At 41.2% G+C, this 19,310-nt stretch overlaps 2 protein-coding genes and 1 non-coding gene across 21 annotated transcripts in view; 2 read left to right on the top strand and 1 right to left on the bottom strand.

Moving 5' to 3' along the window:
• The window catches only part of HORMAD1 (HORMA domain containing 1), a 15,662-nt gene extending 12,923 nt beyond the window's left edge, over positions 1–2,739 (bottom strand). For 7 of the 10 annotated variants that reach the window (XR_014950067.1, XR_014950068.1, XM_085560613.1 and 4 more), the window contains exon 1: positions 2,600–2,739. The gene's annotated coding sequence lies outside the window, so the exon portion shown is untranslated. The other 3 variants (XM_085560616.1, XM_085560621.1, XM_085560614.1) reach the window with 3 other exon arrangements.
• KHDC4 (KH domain containing 4, pre-mRNA splicing factor) lies at positions 2,696–19,310 on the top strand. Of its 10 annotated transcripts, none has more exons than XR_014950062.1 (14): positions 2,696–2,844; positions 2,923–3,163; positions 5,362–5,484; positions 6,873–6,952; positions 7,458–7,510; positions 8,747–8,910; positions 9,578–9,789; positions 10,243–10,303; positions 10,911–10,968; positions 12,294–12,547; positions 14,041–14,199; positions 15,239–15,323; positions 16,974–17,065; positions 18,048–19,310. XR_014950062.1 is itself a non-coding variant. In XM_085560592.1 (14 exons), exons 1-14 carry the CDS (start codon positions 2,798–2,800, stop codon positions 18,245–18,247), a joined length of 1,854 nt encoding a protein of 617 aa, XP_085416718.1. In that variant the 5' UTR covers positions 2,697–2,797; the 3' UTR covers positions 18,248–19,310. The 10 variants fall into 10 exon arrangements, 6 of the variants coding, with proteins under 6 accessions (XP_085416719.1, XP_085416720.1, XP_085416718.1 ...); XR_013341324.2 differs by having other exon boundaries at positions 5,356–5,484; XR_014950063.1 differs by having other exon boundaries at positions 2,697–2,844; positions 14,044–14,199.
• LOC116184489 (small Cajal body-specific RNA 4) lies at positions 9,388–9,516 on the top strand. Its single transcript, XR_004149245.2, has one exon.

Raw genomic sequence — 19,310 nt, 5'->3', positions numbered from 1 at the left:
CACCCTCAGGGCGCCTTTCCCGCCCTCGCCCTCAGCGGGCTCGGCCGAGGGGCCGTGCGCAAACTTCGCGGGGCGGGGCTCGGCCTCGCTTGGCGCCAAAGCGCCGCGCATGCGCAGCCGCCGCCCCTGCCGTGAGCGCTGCGGGCCTTGTGGAATGTTCTGGGCTCTGAGGGAATGATAAATGGTTTTTTTTTCCTAATTTCAGCTTTGGTCCTTGTGAAAAATGCATGTTTTATGATTGGCTTTTCGTAAGTATAACAATGAATATTACATGTGTCATGTTAGAAAGCTGTGCTGTATTAATTCTCTTAAGTAGCGTGTTAAATCTAGTTTTAAGTTCCAACGTAATGTTAAAATGTATGTGGGGGGAGTTTTGTTTGGTTTTTTTTAGGAATTAAATACTCGCTTCGAGGAACACCTAAACCTTCCAAAGAAAAGGAATTTATCGATTTCTTATCATAAGAAGCTAATTTCTTCAGGCCTTGCTCAACTTGAAGACGCCATGGAAATTAAAGGAAACAGTTGACATCCAGCAGACAAAATTCTTATTTTAAATAAAATGTATGCATAACCATGAAGAATCTATGAATATATAACAGGTTGTTGTTTTTAAGGTTATTTCTTTGTTCACAAGTCATGCTTTTTGTGACTTAGTTTCTAATTCTTTGCTTTTTATTGTTTCGTAATTGCCCTAACTCTAAACTTGATTACTCTAATTGTATTATTATTTTTATAACCATTTTATTATTATTAAACTTTCAAAAATTTGAAAAACCACGCAATTGGCGTTTTTCACAAGGATACGGTTTTTATTTCTGTTGTTAATTATAGGGAAATAGCTGATAAAAATTGGTGTTAAAATGCCTGCTTGGATGGGGTAACACCCAATGAACATAAGTGTGAAAAAAGCCAATATATTAAAATATCCTTCATGGTTATGCATATATTTTATTTAAAATAAGAATTTTGTCTGTTTGTCAATTGTTTCCTTTAATTCCCAAGGCTACTATTCAGCAAGGCATGAAGAAATTAGCTTTTTCTGATAAGAAATCCATAAATTCCTTTTCTTTAGAAGATTTAGGTGTTCCTCGAAGCATCTCATTCCTAAAATAAAAAACATTTCCCCCACATACATAGTCTGTATTTAAACATTATGTTGGAACCTAAAATTAGATTTAACACACTAAAGAGAATTAACACAGCATAACTTTCTCACATTACACATATCATACTCATTTTAAATTTGCGAAAAGCCAATAATAAAATCTGCATTTTTCACCAATATGTAACAAGCTAACATAATAGAAGAAGTATTTAATGGGATAACCATTTATGAATATGTAACAAGCTAATATAATAGAAGTATTTAGAGGGATAATTGTTTATTAATATGTAGCAAACTAATGCAACAAGTATTTAAAGGGATAATCATTATGAATATATAACAAGCTAATAGAATAAATATTTAAAGGAATAATGATTTATGAATATGTAACAAGCTAGAATAAGTATTTCGAAGGATAACTTTATTAATATGTAGTCAACTAATATAATAGAAGAAATATTTAAAGGAATAATAACTTATGAATATATAACAGACTAATATATTAAAGTATTTAGAAGGATAACCATTTATGTATATATAACAAGTTACTATAATAGAAGTATTCAGAGGAATAATCATTTATGAATATATAACAAACTAATATAATAGAAGAAGTATTTAAATGAATAATCATTTATGAATATGTAACAAGCTAATATAATAGAATTATTTAAAGGGACAATTGTTATGAATATATAACAAGCTAATATAATAGAAGAAATATTTAAAGGAATAATCATTTATGAATATGTAACAAACTAGAATAAGTATTTAGAAGGATAACCATTTGTTAATATGTAGCAAACTAATATAAGTATTTAAAGGAATAATAATTTATAAATATATAACAAACTAATATAATAGAAGAAGTATTTAAAGGAATAATCATTTATGAATATGTAACAAGCTAGAATAAGTATTTAGAGGGATAACTATTTAGATGTAACAAACTAATATAATAGAAGTATTTAGAGGGGTAATCATTTATGAATTTATAACAAACTAATATAATAGAAGTATTTAGAGGGATAATCGTTTATGAATATGTAAGAAACTAATATAATAGAAGTATTTAGAGGGTTAACCATTTATGAATATGTAATAAGCTACTATAATAGAAGTATTTAAAGGGACAATCCTTTTGAATACGTAACAAACTAATATAATAGAAGTATTTAATGGAATAACCGTTTATGAGTATATAACAAACTAATATAACAGAAGTATTTAAAGGGATAATCATTATGAATATATAACAAGCTAATATAATAAAGAAGTATTTAGAGGCATAATTGTTATGAACATGTAACAAGCTAATATAATAGAAGTATTTAGAGGGATAACCATTTATGAATATATAACAAGCTAATATAACAGAAGGAATATTTAAAGGGACACTAGTTTTGAATATGTAACAAACTAATAGAAGTATTTAAAGGGTATCCCGGAAGTGTGTTTTTAGCTAAATCCCAACACGCACTCAGCCATAACAACCTTCGCCTTATTATCTTTGTCTCCTCGTCTCCTTTATTAAACTTTTCCCGTGTTTTTCAGGCGGGGAACGGGTTAAATTCGGTGATTTTTCGGCGGCGCCCCGTGGCAACAACCGGAAGCGACGGCGCCGTCGCCATGGCAACGGCCGGAAGCGGCGGCGGCGCGGACCGGAAGTGACGGCCGGCAGCCGCGGCGGCCATGTCGGCGGGCGGCGGAGCGCAGCGGGACGCGGGGGCCGCGGGCGGGTGAGGCGCGGCCGCGGCGGCTCGGGCGGTCCCGCCGCCCCTCAGAGCAGCGTCTCACCTTCCTCCTCTCTTTTCCAGGCGCCGCAGCAAGTGGGATCAGCCCGGCCCTGCTCCGAGTTTCCTCCTCCCCGCTACCGCGCCGCTGCCCGGGCGGCCGTTCCCCGGTGGGGGCGGCGATGGCGGCGCCGCCGTGGCCGGGTCCGAGAGCTCCGCGGCGCCCTCGGGGGCGCTGGATGCGGCCGCGGCGGTGGCGGCGAAGATTAACGCGATGCTGATGGCCAAAGGGAAGCTGAAGCCGGCGCCCAGCACGGCGGACAAGGTGGGTGGGTGGGAGCGGATTCAGGGAATTGGCTGCGAAAAAAAGCACTTAAAAATATTTTTAAAACCATTAGGTGGCTGTGAGGTCAGTCCGCTGTAAGATTTTACCAAAGCCGCCTGTAGGGAGGTGAAAAACTTAATTTTTTTTTCCTCAGAACCATGGAATATTTAAATATTTATAATATTTAATATTGTAAAAGAACCACGAGGGTTTTTCCTCAAGTGTTTTCCAGAGAGCAAAATGAGAACTCCAAAAAGCAGAAGTGGTTTCGGTCCTAGAAGGAATCTAAGGAGAATTTGGGACAATTTATCACTATTTTATTTTATTTAAGGAGAATTTGGGACAATTCTCCACTTTTTTTTTTTAATTTGAGTAAATCTCATGGAAAAATGAGCACTCGAGTGGCACAGTGTGAAAAAAAAGGAAATAAAACACCAGAAAAACTCACTCTTGTTGTTATTTCTTTTTAATTTCTACGAGTTTGGATGGAAATTGAGGCCCTCAAAAATGGAAAGGGGGAGAATCCATATGATTTACTCACAGATTAAAAAAAAAGTGGCGATTTGTCCCAAATTCTCCTTAAATGAAAAAAAAATAGTGATAAATTGTCCCAAATTCTCCTTAAATTCCTTTTCTGTCACTGCTTGGAGTGAAACCACCCCTGCAGCCTTTTTAGAGTGCTCATTTTGAAAATAAAATAGTGATAAATTGTCATAAATTCTCTTTAAATTCCTTTTCTGTTACTTTTGGGGCTGAAACCACTCCTTTAGCATTTTTGGAGTGCTCATGTTGCCACAGGATTTACTCAGAATTTAAAAAAAAGTGGGGAATTGTCCCAAATTCTCCTTAAATAAAAATAAAATAGTGAGAAATTGTCCCAAATTCTCTTTAAATTGCTTTTCTGCCACTTCTGGGGCTGAAACCACCCCTGCAGCCTTTTTAGAGTGCTCATTTTGAAAATAAAATAGTGATAAATTGTCCCAAATTCTCCTTAAATTGCTTTTCTGTCAATTTAGGGGCTGAAACACGTTCAGTGATGGCATTTCCAGAGTAATTAACTCTGACGACCTTTCAGGTTGTGAGGGAATGGAAATTAAGGAGCTGCAAGTTAATGAATATATTTTTATTTTTTAAGTCAGAACAGTGCCCTGTGCTGGAGCCTCTCTGTAGCTGCCTTGTGGCTCTCCTGCACGTGATGTTTTTCAGTGTTAATCCTGGAAATTTCTCTTTTTTTTACAGAGTCTTTTTTGACTTTTATGTCCCCCAAATTAATTCCAGGATATTTAGAAGGTTTAGTTCAGCTAACTCTGTGCATTGCAAAAATCTTTGTGCTAACTCTTCCGCTGTATTTTCTGAATCTTTGACTGTGTTTTTTTTATTTCTTAGCCTGACCCAAAATATTTTACCCCTGTCTTAAAGATGAGTGTAGTGTGGATGAGTTCAGATCTTGGACAGAAATTCTAAATTAATTCTAAATTAATGAAGCACGAACTACACATTTCATTTTCTGTCAGAGCTGCCAGCTGAAGTGTGAAATATTAAAATTCTACAATTCAGTTTTACATCACGTACAGAAGAGAAACATTAATTATTTTATCAATATGTGGTGAAAATAAATCCAGATTGTTTATTTGGGCTGTGAGGAGGCAAATCAAGAATATTCCAATGTGCTTTTCATAATCTCTGAGGATTTTACCTTCAATAAATGAAAGGGGTGAACAAGAATGTCCCATTTTGACACAAAATAACTCACAGAAGCAGGCTGGATGGAAAAGGAAAGAAAAAAGCTGTATATATATGTAGGAGAGTCAGAAAAAATATATATTACAAATATATAAATACGTATGTTATAATATATATAAAATATATATAATCTATATAAAATATATGTATATTATATATATATTATAGTAAAAATGACAGTGTCTTGGAGGAGAAATCACCACCTCTCAAACCAACAGCCCATCAATTCTCTCCACTTACAATGAAAAATATTTTAAAAATCATTATTTTATTATTATTTTGTAATTATTTCAAACACTGTGAGAAAACTCATTTGACATACGTAAACATCAGAAGGCGTAGGAACTTTTAGGAGGAATTTAAAATAAAACAGGGTGACATAAGAAGGATGTTCACCCTCCCAATTTGTTTTCCTGCTTTCACCCACGTTGCAATTGCTTTTTTTGAAGCTGCAGGCTCTGGGGAAAGGTCCAGCCACGAGTAAAAGCAAAGATGACCTCGTGGTGGCAGAGGTGGAGATCAACGACGTCCCCCTGACCTGCAGGAACCTGCTGACCAGGGGCCAGACCCAGGATGAGGTACGTGCCCCTGGCCTTCCACAACCCACTACAGTTTCTCCTTTTTCTCCTTTTTTTTCTCCTTTTTTTTCTCCTTTTTTTTCTCCTTTTTTTTCCTCCTTTTTTTTCTCCTTTTTTTTCTCCTTTTTTTTTTCTCCTTTTTTTTCCTCCTTTTTTTTTTCTCCTTTTTTTTTCTCCTTTTTTTTCTCCTTTTTTTCCCCTTTTTTTTCCTCCTTTTTTTCTCTCCCGTTTTTTCCTCTTCTTTTTTTCCTCTTCTTTTTTTCCTCTTCTTTTTTTCCTCTTCTTTTTTTCCTCTTCTTTTTTTCCTCTTCTTTTTTTCCTCTTCTTTTTTTCCTCTTCTTTTTTTCCCTCTTCTTTTTTTCCTCTTCTTTTTTTCCTCTTCTTTTTTTCCTCTTCTTTTTTTCCTCTTCTTTTTTTCCTCTTCTTTTTTTTCTCTTCTTTTTTTCCTCTCCCCTTCCTCTCCCCTTCCTCTCCCCTTCCTCTCCCCTTCCTCTCCCCTTCCTCTCCCCTTCCTCTCCCCTTCCTCTCCCCTTCCTCTCCCCTTCCTCTCCCCTTCCTCTCCCCTTCCTCTCTCCTCACTGGCATACCTTACACAACCCTCTACACCTTTCTCTTTTTTGTCTCTGAGGAGATGAGGTGAAAAGAACTTGCAGGGGACTCTCTTCAGGGGTTGTTCCTTTCTGGAAAATTTGTGTTTTCTCATTTGCTGTTTTGTTCAGTAACTTGTTGTATTGATGCCTCAGGTTTTAGTTTTTATATTTTTCATATAAAAAATAGTGGTTCTGTGCTGATTTAGTGTGTGGGTCTGGGCTCCATATTAGGGGATGCTGAGCTCTCTGCACAGAGCAGAGACAAAACAATTCCTTCTCCAGCTGGACACCAAGGACAAATGATCCAAATCTCAGCCCAAGAGCCCAAACACCGTGGGCTGGAGAGAGAAAAACAAGCAGGATGGGGCTTAATAACCTAAAGCTGTAATTATAGAATTAACTCCAATATACAAATGGAGCAGAACTTCTAAAAGTGACAGACCCCATGACCAGTTGTCCATTCTTGTGACCATTTTGGTTCATCTTGGGTGTAGCCCTGGCTGGGCTCTTGTGCTGCCCAAGGTGGATCTGTTTTAGGATTTATTTCTGCTAATAAATCCCTGCTTTACAATTAACTCTGTCCAGCCTGTGTTCTAAATCAGCCTTCACAAGGCATCAGTATTGACTTCAGAGCCAGCATCAGTCTCTTAGCACTTTGTTAATGATTTCTGGGGTTTTTTCAGCAACTTATTGAAATTTATTTATTTAAATAAATAAATTTATTTACATTTTGGCCTAGTGGGTGTGCCCTGTTTGCTGTTGGCAGGTGTGTCACTGGACTTTGTCCATTTTTTGCAGATCAGTCGTCTGAGTGGAGCAGCTGTCTCCACTCGAGGGAGGTTCATGACTGCAGAAGAGAAAGCCAAAGTGGGACCTGGGTTTGTATTTCTTTTTTTTTTTTTTTTGGAAGATTCTGTTTCTTTCCTCCTGAGGTGACAAAGTGCTAGGGTTCCTTTTGGTTGGTTCTTTAATAAATTTGCCATTCGGGTGCTCCTAGCTGCTTTATTTCAGCTGAAATAACCACCCCAGCCATCACCCTGGCACATCCCACTGTGCTCAACTTCTCCCCACAGAACACTGCAACTTCCCAAACCCAATTTCTTGCTGCTTTTCATTAGTGACCCATTTATGTGAGCAAGCTAATTAAATTGTTCAGTGGTGTAAGTTCTCTGAGTCACCATCAACTCCTGAATCACATTTTCAGTGCAGAGCTTTCCTGCCTGAGCACTATGATACTCAAGGAATTTGTATTGTTATCTGGAGGGCATTTCAGATTTTTATGGAAGACTTTATGTGTGTAATGACTGTAATGTAATTAGATTGAATACATTATAATTGTGATGTCTGTGGGTTTAATTGAATATTTGACTTTTTTTCCCCCAGAGATCGTCCTTTGTATCTTCATGTTCAGGGTCAGACACGGGAGTTGGTTGACAGTGAGTACAAAATATTCTGCTTTTTCTCTCTTTTTTGTGATAAAGGCTTGGATTTGAGTTATAAACACCTTGGTGGTGATAACAGACTGCATTCAAACATTGATGCTGAGATCTCTGCTCTGAAATCCCCGAGGTGCCACGTACTGCATTCATCAGGAAATTAAAAATTTGGATAGACTACAAGGAAGGTGGGGGGGGGGGTGGGACACCCAGGGGACACCAGGGACACTCAGGGACAGCCAGAAAGACCCAGGGGCAGCCAGGGACACCCAGAGACACCCAGGGATACCTAGGGACACCCGAGGACACCCAGGGAGACCCAGAGACACCCAGGGACACCAGGTACACTCAGGGACAGCCAGAAACACCCAGGGACACCTGAGGGCACTCAGGGACACCCAGAGACACTCAGGGAAACTTAGGGACACCAGGGACACTCAGGGACAGCCAGAAAGACCCAGGGGCAGCCAGGGACACCCAGGGACACCTGAGGACACCCAGGGACATCGGGGACACCCAGGGCCATTGAGGGCTGAGGCCCCTCTCAGCTGGGGCTCCTCTCCAGGCTGAGCAGCCCCAGCTCCCTCAGCCTTTCCTGGGCAGGGACCCTCCAGGTCCTTCAGGGTCTTTGAGCCCCTCCAGGAGCTCCCTGACCTGCTGGGAATGCTCTTCTTCACCCACCCCAGGACCCCAGTGGCTGCCAAGGCTCAGGGACAGCTTGGTGACACCCCTCAGGTCCTCCCTCAGCCTGTGCTGGTGCCTGGGGTTGTTCCTCCCTGTCCTTGCCTTAAAACATTGGCCCAAGTTTTATCAGGGTGGAAATGGAGGAGAAATTCTGATACTTCACTGAATAGCTGGAAGGGATCCATAGGGATCACCCAGTCCAACCCCCAGCCCTGCACTGACACCCCAAAATCCCACCCTGTGCATCCCTGGGAGCATTGTCCAACCTCTCCTGGAGCTCTGGCAGCCTCAGGACTGTGCCCAGAACCTTTTCCTTATCCTTATCCAGCCCAAACCTCCCTGCCACAGCTCCAGGATCCCTGGGGATCCTTTGTGATCCCCTTTGTGATTCCAACCCTGGGCCCCACTGGAAGCTGCGATCCTCTCACAGAATATGGAAAACAACCCTGTCCTGTCACAGTTTGGTTACTCTGGGCTGCTGAATCAGAATGGATATGAACTAATAATAAGAATGAATAAGAATAAGAATGGATTTCACGTTTTCTCAACCAGGAGCTGTTAACAGAATCAAAGAGATCATTACCAATGGAGTGGTGAAAGCAGCCACGGGCTCCAGCCCCACGTTCAACGGAGCCACAGTCACTGTCTATCACCAGCCAGCCCCTATCACTCAGATAACTCCAGCTGTTGGCCAAAAACCTCCATTCCAGTCAGGGGTGAGTGATCCACTGATGTGCATTTCATTCAGTATCGCTGCTTACAGAATTTGATTTTTGCAAAGCAGACATGTGTGGGTCTCAGATTCAGTCAAAGAAAGAAACTGAGAGTTTCTAGCCAGGCAAAAAGCCTGGGAAAGAATGTAAATAATTCTTGATCTCTCTTGTTTTTCACATTGTTTATAGTTAAGTTCTGTCACTGTGTGTCAAGCACTCTGCACCAATGCGTGGGTTGTTTTCACTTCAGGATGAATGGATTTGGTCCTTACGAAGCTCTGTATAAAAGAGCAGTGTATTTTGAATAAATTGGAGTTTTACTCTCAGCAGCCTTCTGAGTCAGGGTCTAGTCATTCCCATCCTGCCTCGACAGTGACAGACATGTCATGTGCTGTTTATTAAAAAAATAACAAAATCACAACGCAAAAGATGGAAAAACACCCCAAAAAAATCACCCCCACCTTGTGTTGTGTTGTGAAATCTGGAGGACTAACAAAACTGTGTCTGGAGAGTGAGACTCTGGTGACAGTGACCTCCAAAAAGCAAAAGGATGGAGAGAGCAGTCCTACTTGCAGAAAAGCACAGGACTCACTGTGCCACCTGACACTGAACCCTTCTGCCTGCGAGATGTGAAATTAGAATTATTGAAGCTTTTGCTGTTCATTTACAGATGCATTATGTCCAGGACAAGTTGTTTGTTGGGCTGGAACATGCTGTTCCCACCTTTAACGTGAAGGAGAAGGTGGAAGGGCCTGGCTGCTCCTACTTGCAGCACATTCAGATTGAAACTGGTGCCAAAGTCTTTCTTCGAGGGAAAGGCTCAGGTTGCATAGAGCCAGCATCAGGCAGAGAGGCCTTTGAGCCCATGTACATCTACATCAGGTATGGGGGCGTTCCAAAAAATATCCCTTTAAAACCCATTTAAAAAAAAATCCCATTAAAAATCCATTTTAAAAAATCCCATTAAAAAATCATTTAAAAGAAATCCCATTAAAAATCCATTTAAAGAAAAAATCCCATTAAAAAATCAATTTAAAAAAATCCTATAAAATCTATTTTTAAAAAATCCCATAAAATCTATTAAAAAAAATCTCATCAAATCTATTTGTAAAAATCCCATTGGCTGGTCAAGGAATGTGTCTTAACCTTTAATCACTGTGGGGAATTCTTAATTTGGACTGATTTAATGCAAATGAAATAAGTTTTTGAAGCTGGTTTGACTTTAGAGGTTTCTCTAAAGTGATAAGGGTGTAACCATGTGGTGGGGGGGCAAAGGAGCTCCCAAATTTGACAGAAAATTTTGTTCTTATGAGGTTTTTTTGTGTATTTTTTCAGTCACCCAAAGCCAGAAGGTTTGGCAGCTGCTAAAAAGCTGTGTGAGAACCTCTTGCAAACAGTGAGTAATTTAAAAATATGAGATTTCAGAGCTTTTTGTAGCTTTGGGATGTGCGTTAAGGAATTTTTAATGCTTTCAGCAAAGCTGTTCATGTGTCTGTTCCTCATAGGTTTCTCTTTCCAAGGGTTGCTGTCTAATTCTTGTTCAGAGAATAAAAATTTCTCAGGAAAGAGCTGAGAAAGTCTTGAAGAGTCTTTCACTTAATATAATACTAAGATAATGGTCTACAAAATCTGTTTCGAAAAATATTTGGAAGTGTTTGTAGTCTCTCAGGCTCTATAGTAATTAATTTGCCACTCTCTTTCCTATGAGAGAAATGTAAATTATTTAAAATTATTTTTATTAAATTATTATTGTATTAATTGTTACTATAATTATTAAAATGATTGTTTAAACTGTTCCCATAATTTACACAAATCTGCCACAGAGGCCAGCAGGATCAGGGGGATGTTTATTGAGGTTTTGGTGGGTGGATTGTTATGTTTGGGTTATTGCTGTCCTTGCGCACAGTGTGTCCTCTAATCAACATTCTCTCACATGGTCACGAGGAATTGCATAAATGTTAATATTTTTATTTTTAGCCTCTAATCTTTGAAATTCTTTGTAGGTTCACGCCGAGTACTCCCGATTTGTGAACCAGATAACCACTGCAGTTCCCTTGGCAGGTAAATACCAGGTTGGAGAATAAAGCCTCTTTTCCAGTTGTAATTAAACTGATTATTTTGGTGACCGTGGCAGAACTAATGTCAGAATCTGAGGTATTGGTGATTCTGAGATTGTAGAAAGTCTCTGTCTTTCTGCCCCGCTGCCAAAAAAGTCATAATTTGTCTGTGCTGGTTTTCAAGGTTGTTCATTCTTATACATACAATAATATATGTATATATATATTCTTATATGTATAAGTATAAACTTATCTATAACATATTCTGCTGCAGGTCTGTCCTGCAGGGCTCTGCCCTCAGTGGGATGTTACAAACATTAAATACCACAAACTCCCTGTGCTATATTTACAATAACGTGCCAAAATCTGTCACCTACATTGAACAGTGTGTCCCCAGCCTAAACCCAGTTCCCAGTTTCTGGAATATAATGTTACAAACATTATATAATGTTACAAACATTATATACCAAAAACTACTGTGTGCTATATTTACAATAACGTGCCAATGTAACACCCCTCAGTGGGATGTTACAAACATTAAATACCACAAACTGCCTGTGCTATATTTACAATAAGGTGCCAATGTAACACCCTTCAGTGGGATGTTGAAATGGGTCCCTTTCATGGGGAGGGGTCCCAAAATGAGGAAGTCAATGAAGTCTTCCTCATTCTGACCTTTCGACCTTTTCAATGCCAATATGACAAATGAACTCTTAGTGGAACTCCCATTCCTTGTCTCCAGTTGGTTTCAGAACAGAGGAAGCCCACAATTGTATTCAGTTCCTAAAATCTGTTTGTCAGTTTGTGTTCTTCATTATAATTTCTTGATTATATTCTTCATTATAAATATACGTGTGCTATATTTACAATAATGTGCCAATGTAGCATCCCTCAGTGGGATGTGACAAACATTAAATACCAGAAACTCCCTGGGCTGGATTTACAAGAACGTGCCAATATCTGTCACCTACGTTGGACAGTGTGTCCCCAGCCTGAACCAACAGAAAAATGCCAACACCACAGTGAGACATGGAGGGCATGAAGAAGGAGAAAAAGGACAAGGCACACCCAATTTCCTCCATCTTGTCCCCTTTGGACCCCTCATCTAGAACCCTAAAATTTTACTTTTGCACTCGTGCCACACTTAATTATTACTGATATCAAACACTCAGAGCTGGTAATTGATCCTGTAAGATTGAAAACTCTTTTCCATGGACAGAGATCACAGCCAGTGTCTCTGGGGGCTCTGTCCAGGGGGGTCTCAGACCTCTGCCAGAGGGCAGCCCTGGATTCCCACAAACTAAAATATCCTTTTTTCCTTCTTTCCAGGCTTCACCCAACCAGCCACAATCAACAGCGTCCCTTCCCAGCCCTCCTACTACCCCTCCAACGGGTACCAGTCTGGTTACCCTGTGGTTCCCCCTCCCCAGCAGCCTGTCCAGCCTCCCTACGGGGTGCCGGGCATGGTCGCCCCTGCCGTGCCCCTGGCTCCCGGAGTCCTGCCAGCGCTGCCCACGGCCGTGCCACCCGTGCCCACGCAGTACCCCATACCTCAGGTCCAGCCTCCAGCCAGCACTGGCCAGGTACCGCCCGGGGCCGCTCTCTGCAGAAGACTCTTGGGGTTCTCGTTTAGAGCTTTACTTTTGCCTTTTTGGTGGGTTTTTTTGGTTGGTTTGTTTGTTTGGGTTTTTTTTGGGGGGGGAGGATGTTTGGGTTTTTTGGTATTATTTAGCTGATCCTTCTTTCTAAGCAACTAAATTGTGTTGGCAGCTTCCCATTTCATATTTCCTCTTCTGTCTTCCCTCTTCTGTCTTCCCTCTTCTGTTTTCCCTCTTCTGTTTTTCCTCTTCTGTTTTTCCTCTTCTGTCTTTCCCTCTTCTGTCTTTCCCTCTTCTGTCTTTCCCTCTTCTGTCTTTCCCTCTTCTGTCTTTCCCTCTTCTGTCTTTCCCTCTTCTGTCTTTCCCTCTTCTATCCTTCCTGTTCTATCCTTCTTGTTTTTCCTATTCTATATTCATATTCTATCCTTCCTATTCTATATTGATACTATAAACTATGTAAACATATATAAAACTATATAAACATACAAACTTCCTGTTCTATCCTTCCTGTTCTCCCTATTCTATATTCATATTCTATCCTTCCTATTCTATATTGATGCTATAAACTATGTAAACATATATAAAACTATATAAACATACAAACTTCCTGTTCTATCCTTCCTGTTCCCCCTATTCTATATTCATATTCTATCCTTCCTGTTCTATATTCATATTATAAACTACACCTGTCCTCTTAACAGCAAGGACATTTTAAGGGGTGAGAGCTCATTGTAGGTGAATTAGTTTAAATTACAACTGGGGATTAGTTGGAGGTGTGAGCATTCTCTAAATTAAATCCTTGTTTTACCTCTGTGGTAAAACAAAAAAATTTTTCTCTAAGTTATAGAGAAGCTATCTGTGTGTTCCTTCCTTCTAAGCAACTAAATTGTGTTGGCAGCTTCCTATTACATTTTTCCTGTTCTGTTTTTCCTGTTCTGTTTTTCCTGTTCTATCCTTCCTGTTCTATCCTTCCTGTTCTATCCTTCCTGTTCTATCCTTCCTGTTCTTCCTATTCTATATTCATATTTTATCCTTCCTATTCTATATTTGTATTACAAAGTATATAAGCATATATAAAACTATATAAACATATTATCAACTTCCTGTTCTATCCTTCCTGTTCTATATTCATATTCTATTCTTCATGTTCTGTATTCATATTCTATCCTTCATGTTCTATATTCATATTCTATCCTTCATGTTCTATATTCATATCCTATCCTTCATGTTCTATATTCATATTCTATCCTTCCTGTTTTATATTCATATTCTATCCTTCCTGTTTTATATTCATATTCTATCCTTCATGTTCTATATTCATATTATAAACTACACCTGTCCTCTTTGGTAAAACAAAACTTTTCCTTTTAAGTTATAGAGAAGCTGTCTGTGCGTTCTGCTTCTTTGTATGCATCGAATGAATATTTTACACGCATATTATCAATTTTTTTTGTGTTTTCTCTCCACCTTGATCCCAGCAGAGTCCTCTGAGTGCTCCTTTCCTTCCTGCTGCCCCAGTCAAAACCAGCATGCCAACTGGCAGCCAGCCCCAGGTCCAGCCCCATGCCCAGGGCCAGAAGAGACGTTTCACCGAGGAGCTGCCTGATGAGAGAGAGTCAGGACTGCTGGGATACCAGGTGGAATAAAATCAGCAATTTCCCTTCCCTCACCCAGGCAGAGAGGGGTTGGTCAGAGGTTGTTTTTCTGGTGTTGTCAGCGCAGGTTGTTGGAGCAGCTGTGCAGGGCTGTCCCAAAGCACAGGGCTCACACGTTGGTGTCTCTGAGTGGATGCACTGCTCTAAAACTCTGCCTTGAACTCATTCCAGCTTCTTTCCACCCCTCAGCCCTTCCCAAAGCACGAGTGGTGCATCCAGGTCACAGACATGACAAGAGCGTGGGACTTAAAGGCAGATTATCTGGGAGTTTGTTGGAATTTTTGGGGTCTTCAGGTGGGCTTTTTGAGGGAGGGAAATGTAATAACTTCTAGTTTTTCCCATTTACCTTGCAGGTTGCACTTGAGAGGATTTCAAGAAGCCTAGTTTAAAAGCTTATTTGTTTAGGTAGCTAAGATGATTTTAAGAGAAATAATTTTTAGATAGTTAGGTGATTTTAAGAAAAATAATTTTTAGATACTTAGGTGGTTTTAAGGAAAATAATTTTGAGTTCTTCCAATTTGCATATGAGCAAAGGGGAGTGTCTGTAAATGTTTCTGTGATGCTACACCCCTGCCACAGGCAAAGCCCTTAATAAAAGCTTTGCCTGGAGGCAATAAGGAGCTGCCTGTGTGTTCGAGCTAATTTTAGAATCTCGAGCAGATCCCTGTGGCATGAGGTCTGTTCAGTGCTCAGAATTATCTGGCTGAGGAGGCAATAGGTGATCCAGGAAGGGAGCAGCTCTCTTTATTGTCCTGAATGCTGACAAGGTGGAGTAGGTGCTGAGGAGTTTCCCAGAGTGGTGCTCAGGCGTGTTTCCCACCACGCTGCCCTCAGGAATTTGAGGAGAGAGCGTTTTGTGTAGCAGTGGTGATTTAGAGATTCCTTCTGCTAGTTGGCTCTGAAAAGGTTGGGTTTCCTAACAGTATCATTAAGGAGCTGTAGCTTTTGTTGTAGTTGTAGATTTGCTAATGCCGTGTGTTTTTCTGCTCATAGCATGGACCCATTCATATGACTAATTTAGGTACAGGCTTCTCCAGTCAGAGTGAAATCGAGGGAGCGGCGTCGAAGGCAGCAAGTTCCTCAGGAAAGGAGAGAGAGAGGGACAGGTGAGTGAGGAGTCGTGCTTCTGATGCAAAGCTTATTGCAGAGATGTGTTTCATGTTTTCTGAGGCTCGGGGGTTGTTTGGTTGTGAGCGGGGTTTTTATTTTGTGTTTTGGGTTGGGATGCAAAGATTGCATTTTGATGCTGCATTTCCACTCTCAGCTGAGTCTTTGTGTGGGTCTGGTATTTTGTCACACATTTCATTGTACTGGCACCAGCACAGACCCTCAAGTCACCACTTGGTACTAATTTCATCTTGGACATTGAGCTGTGGTGGTAACTCCTTGGATATGGCCATGCTTACCCTTCTAATCCATCCATCCATCCATGGAATCCTTGCATCCATCCATGGAATCCTTGCATCCATGGAATCCATCCATCCATCATCCATTCATCCATCCATGGAATCCATCCATCCATGGAATCCATCCATCCATGGAATCCATCTATCATCCATCCATCATAAATCCATCATCCATCCATCCATCCATCATCCATCCATCCATCATCCATCCATCTATGGAATCTATCCATCCATCATCCATCCATCATTCATCATCCATCCATCATAAATCCATCCATCATCCATCCATCCATCCATCATCCATCCATCCATGGAATCCATCCATCCATGGAATCCATCCATCCATCATCCATTCATCCATCATCCATCCATCCATGGAATCCATCCATCCATGGAATCCATCTATCATCCATCCATCAGAAATCCATCCATCCATCCATCCATCCATCCATCCATCCATCATCCATCCATCCATCATAAATCCATCCATCATCCATCCATCCATCATCCATCCATCCATGGAATCCATCCATCCATGGAATCCATCTATCATCCATCCATCAGAAATCCATCCATCCATCCATCCATCCATCATCCATCCATCCATCATCCATCCATCCATCATCCATCCATCATCCATCCATCATCCATCCATCATCCATCCATCCATCCATCCATCCATCCATCATCCATCCATCATCCATCCATCATCCATCCATCATCCATCCATCCATGGAATCCATCCATCCATCATCCATCCTCCATCCATCCATCCATCCATCCATCCATCCATCCATCCATCCATCCATCATCCATCCTCCATCCATCATCCATCCTCCATCCATCATCCATCCATCCATGGAATCCATCCATCCATGGAATCCATCTATCATCCATCCATCAGAAATCCATCCATCCATCCATCCATCCATCCATCCATCATCCATCCATCATTCATCATCCATCCATCATAAATCCATCCATCATCCATCCATCCATCCATGGAATCCATCCATCCATCATCCATCCTCCATCCATCCATCCATTCATCATCAATCCATCCATCATCCATCCATCCATCCATCCATCCATCCATCCATCTATCCATCCATCCATGGAATCCATCCATCCATCATCCATCCATCCATCCATCCCTGTCCCATTTGGAAGTAAGAATTCTGGGAGAGCTCCAGGTAGAACCCATCACCCATTCCTGTCACAGTCACTGGATGAATCAGGGAATTTAAAATCCAACTCCTCACGCCAAGCTCTGAGTTAGGAATTGTGTTTTTATTCCTTTTGGCTCTTAGCTTGGTTTAAAAAAAGAACAAAAAATCTTGTTTTGAACAGGCAGTTGATGCCTCCGCCAGCTTTTCCTGTCACTGGAATGAAATCGGAATCGGAAGAAAGAAAAGGTGCGGGGTCTTTACCAGGCAACCATGGTGAGTGCAATGGGTCAAATGCCCTTGCAAGTCCAGTTTCCTTTCCCAAACCCCTTTCTAAGTCCATTTTCCTCTCCCAAATGCTGCTGGTTTTAACAAGTGGGGTTTTTTTGGCTGTTCTGTGTCAAAGTGCAAAGCAGGTGACACTGCACTGCTCTAAAATCACTCGAAAATCACTCGAAAATCACTGGTGCTTGCTGTGGTTATACACACAGGTTGCTTCTCCAAGCTTTAATAAATATCTGTGAAATGAGAGGAGTTTAATTAAAGTGAGGGACTAAAAACAGGGAGATTTAACCCATCAGGCAGCACAGAATGTGTTTGTGCTGTGGCTTTGCATTGTGAGCAGCTGCCTCAGAGGCACTGAGGAACGTGGGGGGAATTCTGAATTCTGCTCGGGTGGGGATTTACACACATTTCTGAGAGCAGACAACACAAGTGCTGTCAGGATTTCTGTCAGGATTTCATCTTTTCTGTCACTCAGCAAGGGTTTGAACTCGGTCAGACTTGCAGCTGTTGAAGTCTGCAGGCTTTCAGCTCTGCAGGGACATCACCCAGCCTGGTTAACCTTAGCTCTTCTGCAGTCTTGCTCTCCTGTTAGCTTCCTTTTGAACAAAATTTCTACTTTTTCTTTACGTGTTGATCTCTTTAACGGGTGAAATTGCCCTCACTGAGAGCCATTTGCTAACTTTACCTTTTCTGTGTGTTTCTTTCTTGTTTCTCTGTTCTCTTACATGGTTCTGATGGATCACATGGCTGTTGCTGGTGCTGTTTCCTGTGGCCTTCGACCTTGGATGACCATTGGCCTTGTGACCTCAAAATGGTGTCCAACTAACAATTTACAATTAACATCTTTTTTTATTATTATTAACTCGTTTTTGGGGCATTTTATCTCTTTTTTTTTTTGTTTTGTTCGTTTTGTTTTTATTTTTTTCCTTCTCGGGGGGGCTGGGGCGGGGCTTGTTTTGTTTTCCCCTCCTAGATCATCAAGCCAAGAAGATGAAAACTGCAGAGAAGGGCTTTGGATTAGTGGCCTATGCTGGAGATTCATCAGATGAAGAGGAGGAGCACGGTGGCCATAAAAACGCAAGTACTTTTTCACAGGGCTGGAGTTTGGGGTACCAGTACCCATCCTCACAACAGCGAGCTAAACAACAGATGCCTTTCTGGATGGCACCCTAAAAAAAAACAAACTGCACAAGAGTTTTCATTCATCTGGTTTTTTCCCCCCTCTAGCAATAATGCATGTGTATTCCACAATGGACTTGGCAAAGACGTGTTGTTTTTACATTTGCAGAAGCCAATTTCCCCTTGGAAGGGCTCCATTGTTTTTTAAATCCTCATTTTGGCAGCGTGGTTGTTAATTTTAAAAAGGAGTATTTGGAATAGCATCCTGACTGGGCTAATCCCTTGTGCAAGGGAGAAGTGCTGTAAAGAGGAACCAGGGAAGCCTCTTGGGCCGTATTTTTCATTTCTCCCAGATAACTGAAAGGGAAGAGTCAGTGACACTGACTTCACTCTGCATTTGCATTTTTGGAGTGCTTCTGCTGTCAGCCCCAGTGATCTACTGGTGACTCAGCCTCAATTTTGGACTTTCACCAGAGGGAAGGAACACCCAACCAGCAGCCGTGAAAACCTTGAGCATCACATTTGGAAAAGCCTCGTTTTTATTTCAAACATCTGTCACTCCGCTTGGTTTTATTTTGAGACGTGATTTCACCAATCCCACGAGTTCTCGTTCTAGCCAGGTGTTGGGGCGGGGGGATGCTCAGGTTTTTGGATAGGTCCACGTCGCTCCAGGTGGACTTGGCACTACAGCCCTAGAGCTGAATTATTTCCAGTCACCCCAGGACTCAAACCAACCCAGCAGCAATTCCTTTTCCAGAGGCTCACCCCCATCTCTTCCCTCATTCACTGGATTCCACCAGAGCCAGAAGGTTCCACGGTGGTTTCCCAAAAGGCAGCAGCTCCTGCCTCACATGCAGAAGAATTTTGAGTATGAAAATGAATTTTTGGGTTGTTTCTGCGCTGTTTTGGACACAAACTGCACCGGGGGGTGGGCTGGTGCAGACAGAACTCTTGAACAGAGCAGGGGCTGCTCCAAGGGGGCTGCTCCAAGGCACGGGGCAGTTTTTGGGACATGTTTTGAGGAGGGATGGCTCGCCTGTACAAACCTCAGCTTTCCAACGCGTTGTAAATAATTAGAACCGTACTTTGGTTATAAATAAATGTATAAATATTCTGC

The sequence above is a fragment of the Lonchura striata genome, chromosome 25 (genome assembly GCF_050655825.1).
Source record: "Lonchura striata isolate lonStrDom1 chromosome 25, ASM5065582v1, whole genome shotgun sequence".
Classification (NCBI taxonomy): Eukaryota; Metazoa; Chordata; class Aves; order Passeriformes; family Estrildidae; genus Lonchura; species Lonchura striata.
Note: the sequence above shows the minus strand (reverse complement) of the source record. Positions and strands in the feature narration are given on the sequence as shown.

Excerpts from the sequence above, each read along its gene's own strand:
- KHDC4 (XM_021532158.4), top strand. The coding sequence starts at position 2,798 with ATGTCGGCGGGCGGCGGAGCGCAGCGGGACGCGGGGGCCGCGGGCGG. Across the intron at positions 14,200-15,210 it reads CAGGACTGCTGGGATACCAG|CATGGACCCATTCATATGAC; the intron begins GTGGAATAAAAT and ends TTCTGCTCATAG. Across the intron at positions 17,066-18,047 it reads GTCTTTACCAGGCAACCATG|ATCATCAAGCCAAGAAGATG; the intron begins GTGAGTGCAATG and ends TTCCCCTCCTAG.